Consider the following 12,524-nt stretch of genomic DNA (forward strand, 5'->3'; position numbering starts at 1 on the left):
CCATTTATACCTTTGCAATTTAGTTTTATGTTAAAGAAAACCCATTCATGTTTGCGATTAAACTAGAAGAAGGATTAACGCTACCTTGATATGGATATGGTGGCTGGTTGGACTATGTGTCTTCGATGTGTCTCCCTTTTTTGGGAAAGAGTAAGAAAGTCTTTGTAAGAATAATTGAAACATGATAGGAAGAAGCATGATGATGTTCCTATTAATTTGGTATGGGAGTTTAAATGTGGGGAAAGGGTGAAAATGTATCATGAGCAATCTAAAGGGTGAACTTTGCAAGTTGTTTGTTGGGCATAAACTCAATTGTTCCTTTTCTGGATCCATTCCTGTTTGTAAGGAGACTGGCAGCCTGTAAACTACTTTTCCCAGATTTCCTTGTCAGCTGGCTTCACCTACATGTTACAAGTAAGAAGCTGTGGCGGTAGATTTGAAAAAGGAACAAAGGGAAGCCCATTTTTTGTTTTCTTTTCCCTGTTTCTGATGATATTTTTGGCAGCAACAGCAATCCTGGGGTTGTGAAGGCTCCAGGATTTATGATCAGTTATCAGTGCAGCTCCAGCAGCAGCAACAGTGGTGCTTCAGCAGCACAGTTCTCATAGGTTCTGGTCTGGCAGCTGGGAGATTGTCAGCTAGCTTTCAGCACTAGCAGAAGTATTGGTACTGGCTTCCTGCAAAAGAGGTGGTGAGTGCAGGTCTAAAGGTAGCAGCAGCAGCAGCAGCAGCGGCGGTAGCGGTTGCAGCCCCCTGCAGCTGCCTATGCTCCAGCAACTTTGGTAGCGTAGATTCCATGAATTTTTATTAGTAACTATTTTCTCTTTCCAATCCAACAAATGTGTTAGTTTGTAACAACCTCTGTGGCCGTTTCTTTTTGTTTCAAACCTTTAGTGTGATTATTTTTTCCCCAGTTGGGTGCTGAGTGATGGGGAGGGGCACATATGATACCATTTATTTAATGTTCAAGAACATGACAAACAATACTCTGTATTGTTCAAGGATGTATACACATTGTCAAAAAAGTGTTGAGAAGGCTAGGAAATGGTCAACTTCAAGTATAGGATACTGGTTATGGAAGGAGAAAGAATAATGCGTTTGGGGAGTACATGTTGGACCAACTATTTTGATAATGTTTTATTTTCTGTTCTGGATGTTAGATATTATATTGTTATTTATTCATTTTAGAATTGAAATATAGTACATCAAAATAAATATTACTCAGTACTGAGTAAGAAATAGTACTGAGATGATTAAAAATCATATTCTTCAGCAAATTACACATGAATATAGTATTTAAAAATCACTACAATAATTCCATTGGCAAATATTTCACAGAGATTAAAGCCTATTAATGTTTTAGAACAGGAATCATGCGCTTATAAATCTTAAACATTCAGAATAAGATGAAATAAACTTAAATCACTGTAAATTAAGTTTTGCTTTGTAGTGATTACAATGGTGGCTTGTTTTGTCTCTTAAAATGCATATTATTGCTTTCTTTTTTCTTTTATGTTTTAGGTATTGTGTTTGGTCTTGTAGATCTGAGCATTGACATGTTTCAGAAGGGCAATCGCCTGAGAACCATTGAGACAGTGGTGGTGTCATCAAGTTACGATATTTCATCTTGCCTGGTAGTAGTGTTTATATCATACTATGGAGGGAGAGGAAATGTTCTAAGATGGATTATGTTTTCCTCCCTTTTAATAGGATTAGGATCACTTTTATTTGCTTATCCATACTTCAGTGGTGAAAATTATCAATTGAACATAGATACTGAAGGTAAGATTTAAATGATACTGTCATATATCAAATCATTATTAATTTAAATCATTGCCTCTAGGAACTTAAAATAAACTGTGATACTTGTCTGTCCATCTGTATCTATTTATATGATCAAGTTTATTAAGCTAATTAATTGTAGCTACCTAGTAATATATGTTCATTCTCTCATCTCATGATCATTTATCCTTTCATGTAAGAGATGGACCTAGGAAGAAGAAAGAATATCTTGTGATAATTATTTTGTGAAATTGTTTTTCTTTTATCAATTTTTATATGTTTCTTGAAAACTTTAGTAATTCCTTCCACAATATGCTTTAATTAATCCATTTATTTTTACTTCAAAGCACATGCACACAAATACAAACATAAAAAACTTATGCAAAAAAAGAAATGTCAGACATTTTCTAGCTATTCCTACTACTTCAAAATGGGAGCTGCTCTTTGGCATAGGATTTTGAATCTAAAACGATCGGTGGCTTCTTTGCTTTCTTCATTTTCTAAAATTTATTCCACAATCTTTTTGCTACTCCCAGTAGATAAAGACTACTTGAAGTTTCATAGCACTATTTCTGACGCTATTCATAACTTTCTTGTGAATAGGCTTATAAAAGTGTTGGAATGCATTCACCCATTTTGGGAACTTTAAACTGGGATGGAAAAAGGCGTGAGGATGTCTCTAGACATGATGGAAAAAGGCGTGAGGATGTCTCTTTGTGTATGTGTGTATGTGTATATATGAGTTTATGATGTTTTAAAAATGTATGTTTATAATATATATTTACAATATAAATAAAAAGAATTCATATTAAATACAATAAATTACATAATATATTAATATAATTAATAGACATACTATAAAGTTCATATGTTAAATAATATACTGATATGCATCATATCAATATATCAACTATATATTATGCACGTATACTTATATTGCTAATATTTGTAGAATATAAATATTTCAAATAAATATATTTATTAATTTGTAGAATATACATATAATATACTTATTATATTTGTAGAGTGGACAGCTAATTGAACTAGAAGACGGATTATGGAAAGAAGGGAAAAACACATGAAAACGAAAAACATATCGTTCCTATTCTTCCCTTTGCCCTGTCCTGGTCAGAGAGGGTGAGAAGTTGGGAAGCACTGTTGAGACATATTTACAATACTACTTGATTAGCACTTAATAGGAGTCATGGGAGTAGAAATAGTACAATCTTTCTTCCTTTGTGTCTTCTTTTTTTCTCTCTAAAAAAAACCAGTTTTATTATTTTCAAAAGTACTGTGCAGAGCATATTGTTACAGTAAAAATACTAGCGTTTATATGTATAATAATTAATGGACAAAACCAACATTTTCTTTTCTTTTTATTATTATTATTATTATTGTTTGTTTGTTTGTTTGTTTGTTTAAAATATTATAGATGTCCCTTTTTCTCCCCAGTGACTCATTCCACCCCTTTCCATCCCCCTCCCCAGTCCCTCTCCCCACCATTGTCCTTGTCTTCGTTGGGTTGTGCATATATGCATATAAATTTTTTGTTTAATCTCTCCCCCTCCACCCACCCGCCCTCCTCCATCCCTCAGAGATTCAAGTCAGTCTGATCTGTGCTTCCATGTCGTTGAATCTATTCTGTTCATCCGTTTATTAAGTTCTTTAGATTCCACATATAAGCGAGATGATGTGATGTTTGTCTTTCTTTGCCTGGCTCTTTGTGTCTTCTTTATATCATCTTTATTCTACATATTTTATTTTCAGCTTGTGATTAGGAACATGCAGTTCACCTAACAACGCCTATTTAGTGTTGACCCTCCGCTTATATTAGAGAAGCAGAATAAAGTAAACAGTCTTTGCAGTAAAGTGCTCATTTCATACACTTATCTATATAGATGTATTACTTACTTTGTTTATATGTTTATCTCTTACAAAACCCATTTTCTACTCTATGTTCATACCTCAGTTTGTGTGTGTGTGTGTGTGTGTGTGTGTGTAGAATTTCTATGTTCTCTTTGGAACAGTCTATTTACCACCACCTTCCACTCCCTTTCTCTGCTTCCTCCATCCCATCACATTTTTCCATACTCATGACAAGTTGATCTTCAGGCCCTATGCCTCAGCCAGCAAGTAGATAACTATACTCCACCAAATCCGTTAGCAGTTAAAACTGAATTTTCTCCACTAGTTTGTGAAAACATTTGTATCACACTCTGATCTTTAGTTTCTAGATCTTTACATTTGATTGATCACCCAGCATACCCATGGTTGCCGTGAGCTGTCACTTTACTGAGAACTCCCTAAATATCTATTATTCCACTCTCTGTTTATACCCACTAATTCTTCCTACTTGAATACTCATATAATTAAAAACAGCAGTTCTTCTGTTGGAAACTTCAGTGTACTGACATGTATTTTCTTCCTTTATCAGACTCCTTTTATCACTTTCTTTCATTTGTAGTTTATTTTATGTTCCTTAATATGAAATATTAGAGTATTTCAAACTTGCTCTAATCATAATTCTAAGGTCCCTGTCCTATTGCCCTTTTTTGTTCCTGGCCAGAAAATTTTTGATCCAACTATATATCTTTCCTGGGCTGATGATGAGTGTTTTAGAGAAAAATCACACAAGATTAGTCCCACAGTTAATTTGTTACTGTCAACCTCAGTTATGCTCTTTAAATGGATCTTTTCCCCTGATACTTCTTTTTTTTTTTTTTCCAGTCTACTCTCTTCCATAATTCACAACAAGGACTTTAGACTTTCTTCTTGTTTTAGTTTGAGATGCTATAACAAAAATATTATAGATTGAGTGGCTTAAACAATATAAATTTATTTCTCACAGCTCTGTAGGCTGGGAGATCAAGATCCAGGTGCCAGCCAATTTAGTTCCCGATAAGGACCCTCTTCTTGGTTATGTCCTCATATTGCTGTAGAGCAGAAAGAAAAAGAGAGAGCAAGCTCTCTAGTGTCTCTTGTTATAAAGGAACTAATCCCATTCATGAGGACTCTACTTTCATAACTTAATTACCTCCCAAAGGCCCCATCTTCAAATATCAATTACATTGGGAATTTGGGTTTCAGCATATGAATTTTTTTAGGGGATACAAATACTCACTTAACTCATCTTCTGTTTTGGATAGAAAATACATGCTGTAAGAGAAAATTGCTTTAATTTCTTACCATAGGAAGCATAATTCCACCCATATTTTCATGTTCACATTCTTTACTTCTTCCTTCCTGTTAAAATGGAAGAGCTCTCCTCCTGCTAAACATCTTGTTCTCTCTTGTCTACTTGGGAACTTAATTCCAATGGTGATCTCCTCCCTCCTTCTACAAATTCTTCCTCTTTTTTGGTCCTACTCATTGGTATCTAAATGTGCTCAAGTAATTCCTATTCTTAAAAAAACAAAAACAACCATAGGTATAATTTACAGCCCTCTTTCAGTCACTTTGCAAAACCTCCTCATTTTCATTGACACATTTAAAAAATATTTTAATTAATTTTTAGAGAGAGGGGAAGAGAGAAAAAACATTGATGTGAGAGTGAAACATCTCTCGGCTGCCTCCTTCACATCCCCCAATGGGGACTGAGCCAGTAACCCAGACAAGCACCTTGATTGGAAAATCAAACCAGCAACCTTTTGGTGCACATGACCATGCCCAACCAACTGAGCTACACTGGTCAGGGCTTCATTGACAAGTTATTTTTGAAAGACATGTCCATGCTTTCTGACTTTATCTCATATTCGTTTTTCAATCCACTTTAACATGGCTTTCACCTTAAACGCTGCCATGAAATTATTTTCACCAAGCCATCAACATAATTCATGTTATTTAATATAATTAAACCTTTTTACTTGTTATAGTTCTTGAATTATCACTAGTGATTGTAGTACTGACTGTTCCCTTCTTCTTGAAATTATAGTCCAAACAAAGGATTTTTTAAAATGAAGAAGGGTGCCAAAATATTAGTTTTATCCTATTGATGGAAAACAATTGTTTTCATATATTGAACAGCAGGAATATCAGGACCATGATCCCTAGGAAAAAGAAAACAAACACGGTGATTTTCTAGGAGAAGGCAAGAAGAGTAGGAGACTAGGGACATATTTTATTATCAGGAGGGTGAAGGACCTCCTTGAGTTTAATAATCATGAATTCAAAGTGAGATTTGCATGGTTGTGTGTTTTTCTGTGGCCACCTTCAGCTTTAAAGTTGTAGGTGTAGAGTAAGGAAATGTATTTAATTGACTAGGGTTGCAATTTTATTGAGGGATTGTGTGATATAAAAGAAAGCAAGGGATTTAAAAGTGTTACGATGACAGTGAGAGAAGTAAGGATATAAAGTGGACATTGGGGTAGCGAAATGAGCAGGCTCAATGGATATATAGGTTCTGGTGGGTTTTAGGGTTTGTTGGAATTGGGTTACTAGAGTGAGGCAGAAAGGTAAAGATGTTTGTAAGATGCTTGAAATTGCAATGAAAGAAGGTTTGTATTTCATTGTTTTTGAAAGTTTAAATTGAGTAGCTAAGGTAAGTGGAGTACAAGTACCTGGGAAGAAAGCAGTTCAAGGAACTAAGAGGCCAGAGTGTTGGAAATATCACATTGATACTGATATCTATATAAAATTGAATCATCAGTAGTTTGAATCACAATTCTAGAGACCTTCTATTTAACATGGAATCAAATTTTCCATATGAATACAGAACCAGCTGAAATTTGCCATTAGTGTACTATTTTGCAATCTACACATTAACCAGTTTTTCACATTAATATTTTCAGAGCATTTGTTAAATTCCAATAAAAAGTACATGACCAGAATGATCTAATAGCATTGTTTGGGTCTACCAAGCTAATTACAAATGCAAGTCCAACAAACAAACATTCATTTGCTATTGTTTTACAATTGTGTGAATAAAAAAAGCTTAAGAAATAGACTGTCCCCTAAAGAAATTTAAAAAGATTATTATATAATGACTAACAAAAAGTTAGTATTATACAAAAAGTTTATTGTATAATACATTGATTTTCAGCCTTTTTCATTTCATGGCACACATAAACTAATTACTAAAATTCTGTGGCACTCCAAAAATATATTTTTTGCTGATCTAACAAAAAATAGGTATAATTTTGATTCATTCATACTGGACAGCTATTGTGTTGACTGTTGTCGTTTTTTTATTTGACAATCTAAGGGAAAAGAGGTCAGTGCCCCTGACTAAATAGTCAGGTATTGCATGTTTTAAATATTCTTATGGCTCACCAGTGTGCCTCTTGCCGCACACCAGTTGAAAATTGCTGGTATAATGCCTTGTCCTTATGAACCTATATTCTAGAAGTTGGTGGGTATAAAATGGGAAATTATTTAATCAGAGTGACACAAAGTTAATGTGAAGATTGCTGAAGAAGTGGATATAGAACTAAGCTCAGAAGGTGATCTCTAATAATTCAGGTAATCTAAAACATTAGAAATACTTTTATCGTGGGTCAAAGACAGAGTTACCAGATGCCAAATTTATGATATGTATTTTTACCTATGCAAACAAGTGTGTATATATACATATAGTCATACATACACATTTATATTTGGTTTATAATATTTGCATCTTTTTCAGTATTCCCACAAACTTTCTTTTATTGCATTTTTCTGAGAACACGATGATTGATTGTAGAACTACTATGTTCAATGTAAATGAAATCTTAACTAAGAGTATAATGGTGGGAATAGCTTGTAAAAGGTAAAATATTTCATAAAAGATACTGTATATTTGTTAAGTTTTGGCTCATTTAACAAAAAATTTAATGATCTTTTCAAAAGATATTTGCAAAGAAATGAAGATTATCAAAACTTGCAAGAAATCCTTGTCATTCCAGTCAAAATATGTACCTTTCTTCATCCTTGGGCAGTCTGTGCAGGGAATAGCAGGAATGCCTCTGTATACCCTTGGAGTAATCTTTCTAGATGACAACCTTGCCACACACTCAACTGGTATTTATCTAGGTAAGTTTTTTTGCCTCTAATATGATTTACCCATTCTGGAATTTTTATTGAGGTTCTGTATTTTGGTGTGCGTATCTAAACTGATATACAAGTGCTAATTATTAGCTATTGTAATGACATTGTAATAAATGGAAACTGGTAGCCTAACTTCAAAATCACATTGAGCCACTTAATTCTGAAGAGCTGCTTGAGTTTTGGAATTGTAGACAAGTCATCTGAAGGCCACCCTAAAAGATACAGAGCAATAGGAAAAATACTCTTATGTATATATAGATGTATATATGTACTCATGTGTATATGTAAATACTCTTGTGTATGTGTATATGTATACACAGTATATATGTCATATCAAATTATATAGGCTGCAGTTCATTTCTCTAGGAAAAAAATCTCAAAATTGCCAGATTGAATTTCTTGAGTAGTTGTATGTTTAAACTTTGGGAATGTGTGTGGGAAGTTGCTGCCATCATGTCCATAAGGGAATAGAAACTTTGTTTTATGCCTCTTCAGTACTAGATTCAGTGTGGTACTAAAATAGTTATCTTGTATTACGTTCTTTATACACATGCACTCAGCCTTTTTGTGGGGCTCTGATATTTTGAAGTTAGTGAAAACATTCTCACAACCTTTCAGGGAGAGAAGTGGTATGCTATTTAATTGACCACAGTGTAGTATCCTCATTTTACAGTGTTTTATGCTGATGTATCTTGCAATAAGTAATCCTGGGGTACATCTCAGAATCATCTGTACTTCCTTATGTTGCAATAGGTTCTAGTCCTTGTAGATCACCTATTTGTACAGGGTTATTTAACTATCATTTTGGGGGGGAAATTAAATTTGTTTTTCTATACTTACTATGAAGGTGACTTAAAAGAAAAGAGCATTTTGCATCAAAATTATTTTCCATCAGAGATAAGGAAAGTCATGCCAATAAACTAAAATAGATGATATTCATACATGTTTGCTTTCAGAAAAGAAATTTTGCAGTGATTTATTAATCTTAACTGAGGGTGAAAACAAATATGTTTGTTTTACTTTTAGTTCTACTGAATAGCAATTAAAACACACTGCACTGCAGAGAGAAACTTTATTGCCACCCTGGCAGCTAGATGAAAGATGCAAAGGTGACGATAATGTATCATTATAAAGTATAATCCTTTTTTAGTACCACAAATTAAAGTGAAATAAGGTATATTGAATTTATATTAAATATAAATATATTTATGTATATTACATTAATATATAGATTAAGTAAGGTACAGTGAATTATATAATTAAATTATCTGAGTTTCTGTATTCTATGCATTGGATAATATGTATGATGGTTAATTTATGTGTAAGTTTGGCTTAGTTATGGCAACCAGTTGTTTGGTCAAACACCAGTCTAGATGTTTCTGTAATATTTTTTAGATGTGACTAACATTTACAATCAGTAGACTCTGAGTAAAGCAGATTACCCTGTATAATGTGGGTGAGCCATATCCAATCAGTTGAAACTGTTTAGAATAAAGATTGAGGTTTCCCAAAGAAGAAGTAAGCCTTTCTCCAAATTGCAACATAGAAACTCTGCCTGAGTTTTTCCAGCCTGCTGTCCTATCCTGCCCTGCCCTGTGGATTTCAGACTTATAGACTCATGGCTGTAACATTAACTCTTACCTGGATTTCCAAACTGCCAACCTGTCATACAAATTTGGACTTTGCCAGGCTCCATAGTTGTATAAGTCAACTCCTTAAAAATCTCTCTTGCTCTCTAAATATCTTATTTGTAACAGTGTTAACAATAAAAAAATAAAGAAAAAAAATGGAAAAAAATAACTTTTGATCAGAGATACTGAACAGAAAAGATGGGGCAGGAGCTGGCAGGAGGGGGGTAAACAAAGGAGGGGAAGATGGGGGACATCTGTAATACTCTTAACAACAAAAATAAAAATAAAAAACACAGGGAATAGTCGCCTGTGAATACAAATAGTTCAGAAATCACTTAACACACACAAAATCCTTATTTATTCTGTTTCTCTGGAGAACCCTGACTAATAAAGTATACTATGAAGCTTTCAGAAGGAATCCATTTTAGTGAAGTGACGTAACTTTTATTATCTTGTGACAAAGCTGGCTTATATAGTAGTTTGATATTCAGTATTCATTTTATAGGCTTTATGGAATTTTCAGTAACAATTGGATATGCTCTGGGTTATACGATCGGAGCACCCCTAATTAAGTCCCTTGAGAACAATAATTCTGATAATAGGTAAGCTATTTTCTTTCCTTTTTTGTCTATATTGTATAAAATATTTATTCAATAGACACTCTAGCTTATAAATATACACATTTAATTTTTAATAACCATATTTTTAGAAAAATATGTGTAAATGTAACTGATATTCACATGTACGTATATGTAAATACATCTAAAATGTACATTTTTACCATTACTGCTTGAAATATAATTTGAAAAACACCATTTATAATGACAACCTTACTAGTAATTCTGCATATAGTGTTTTTAAAAATTGTGGTAAAAATCATCAGTTTATCATCCTAACCATTTTTAAGTATACAGTAGTGTTAACTATATGCACGCTGTAGTGAAACAGATCTCTAGAACTTTTTTATATTGTTAAACTGAAACTGTATATCCAGTGCACAACAACTTCCCTTTTTCCCTTCTCCCTAGCCCCTAGCAATCACCATGCTACTTTCTGTTTCTAAGAGCTTGACTAATTTAGATACCTCATATATGGAATCGTGCAATATTTGTCTTTTTGTGACTGATTTATTTTCACTTAGCATACTGTCCTTAAGGTGTATCCATATTGTAGCATATGACACTATTTTCTTCTTTTAAAGGCTAAATAATATTCCGTTGTATGTATATACCATATTTTATCCATTCTTCTGTCAATGGACATTTAGTTTACTTTCAACTTGTGACTGTTGTGAATTCTGTAATTTACATGAGTGTGCAAATATCTCTTTGATATTCTCTGTTCAATCCTTTTGAAATTAGATTTCAGATTTAATTTAATTTAGAATTAGAAGTTAGATTTCTTTTTTAAATCCTCACCTGAGGATATGCTTATTGGCGGGGGGAGAGAGGAGAGAGAGAGAAGAAACATCAATTGGTTGTCTCTGGAACATGCCCCAATCGGACCAACCCTGCTGCAACCTAGGTATGTGCCCTGACCGCAGATCGAATCCAGACCTTTCAGTGTACCAGACAGCACTCCAACCAACTGAGCCACACTGGCCAGGACAGAAATGCGATTTTTTTTGAGGAACTTCAATACTGTTATCCAGAGTGACTGCACCATTTTACAGTCCCACCAGTAATGCACAAAGTTTCCAGTTTCTCAGCATCTTTGCCAACACTTGCTATTTTCTGTTTTTTGTTTGTTTGGTTTTTGTTTTCTTTGTTTGTTTTGTAACAGCCATCCTAACAGGTGTAAATTGATATTTTATTGTGGTTTTTAATTTCATTTCCCTGATGATTAGTGATGTGCATCTTTTCATATACTTGTTGGCCATCTGTATGTTTTCTTTGGAGAAATGTCTAATCAAGGTTTTATTGCCCATTTTAAAATCAGATTTTGTTGTTGAATTTAAAGAGTTTTAAAAATATATTCTGGATATTAGCCACTTATCAGATACATAATTTGCAAATATTTTCTTCCATTCCACAGTTTCCCTTTTCACTCTCTTGATTGTTTCCTTTGCTGTGTAGTTTTCATTTTATTTTATTTTTCTGCATCAATTGATGTGATTGTGCGATTTTTATCTTTCATTTTGTTAATATGGTGTGTCACGTTGATTGACTGTGGACGTTGAACCATTCTTGCATTTTGGAATAAGTTCCACTTTATCATGGTGTATGATCTTTTTAATGTTTTGTTTAATTAGGCCTGCTAATATTTTGCTGAGGTTTCTGCATCTATGTTCATCAGGAATATTTGCCTGTAATTTTGTGTTATTGCCTGGTTTTGGTTGTATGTTTAAATGTAACTTCCAATTTCAGTTTATTTTTGCATATAATATGAGGCATGGGCCTAGATTCTATTTTTCTCTCAAAGGGATATCTTATTGTAGTAATGCCATTTGGATCATTTCATTTTTTAAAATTTATTTTTTACTGATATTAAATACCACCTTTATCATAAATTAAATTTTTCAGTGTGTGAGTTTTTTTCTTCTCTCTTGTCTGTCTAATCCATTTTCTGATCTATTTCTCTATTTAATACCAATACTACAATGTTTTAATATCTAAGTAAATAAAATAACTAAGTTAACTAAATATAACTACTAAGTATAGCTAGTTATATTTAATAACTACAGCTTTATTGGGTAATTTGCTATTTGGATGAATAAGTCCCTACTCATTACTATTCATTAAAAATGAGAGGCTGTTTTTACAAAAGTAATTCCAGATAATCTCAGGTTATAATCAAAGCATTTTGATTTGAAATATTTGAATTTATGTGTCAAATTGGGAATAATTGTTATCTTTCCATGCAAGAATATGGCATATTGCTCTATTTTCTCTGCATTTCTTTTATGTCCTTCACTAAAGCTTTATGATTTTATTTATTGAAGATATCCTATTAAACTTATTCCTACTGATTTCATGTATTTTGTTAGTGTTGTGCATGGAATTCTTGTATTATTACATTTACTAATCATTTATTTATAGTAGGAAGAAATATTGATTTAAGTTTGTCATATATATGTTACTGTATTAAATT

The 12,524-nt window shown here is 33.1% G+C and overlaps 1 protein-coding gene across 1 annotated transcript in view; it reads left to right on the top strand.

Moving 5' to 3' along the window:
* Positions 1-405: 405 nt before the first annotated feature.
* Positions 406-12,524, top strand: part of SLCO6A1 (solute carrier organic anion transporter family member 6A1) — a gene marked incomplete at both ends in the record, with an annotated part of 48,369 nt that continues 36,250 nt past the window's right edge. Inside the window, 4 exons of the mRNA XM_081132596.1 lie at positions 406-414; positions 506-614; positions 1,522-1,634; positions 2,386-2,500. Coding sequence (XP_080988722.1) covers positions 406-414; positions 506-614; positions 1,522-1,634; positions 2,386-2,500 — 346 coding nt within the window. The remainder of the gene's footprint in view (positions 415-505; positions 615-1,521; positions 1,635-2,385; positions 2,501-12,524) is intronic.

This window comes from Miniopterus schreibersii (genome assembly GCF_964146895.1).
Source record: "Miniopterus schreibersii genome assembly, chromosome: 3".
Lineage (NCBI taxonomy): Eukaryota > Metazoa > Chordata > Mammalia > Chiroptera > Miniopteridae > Miniopterus > Miniopterus schreibersii.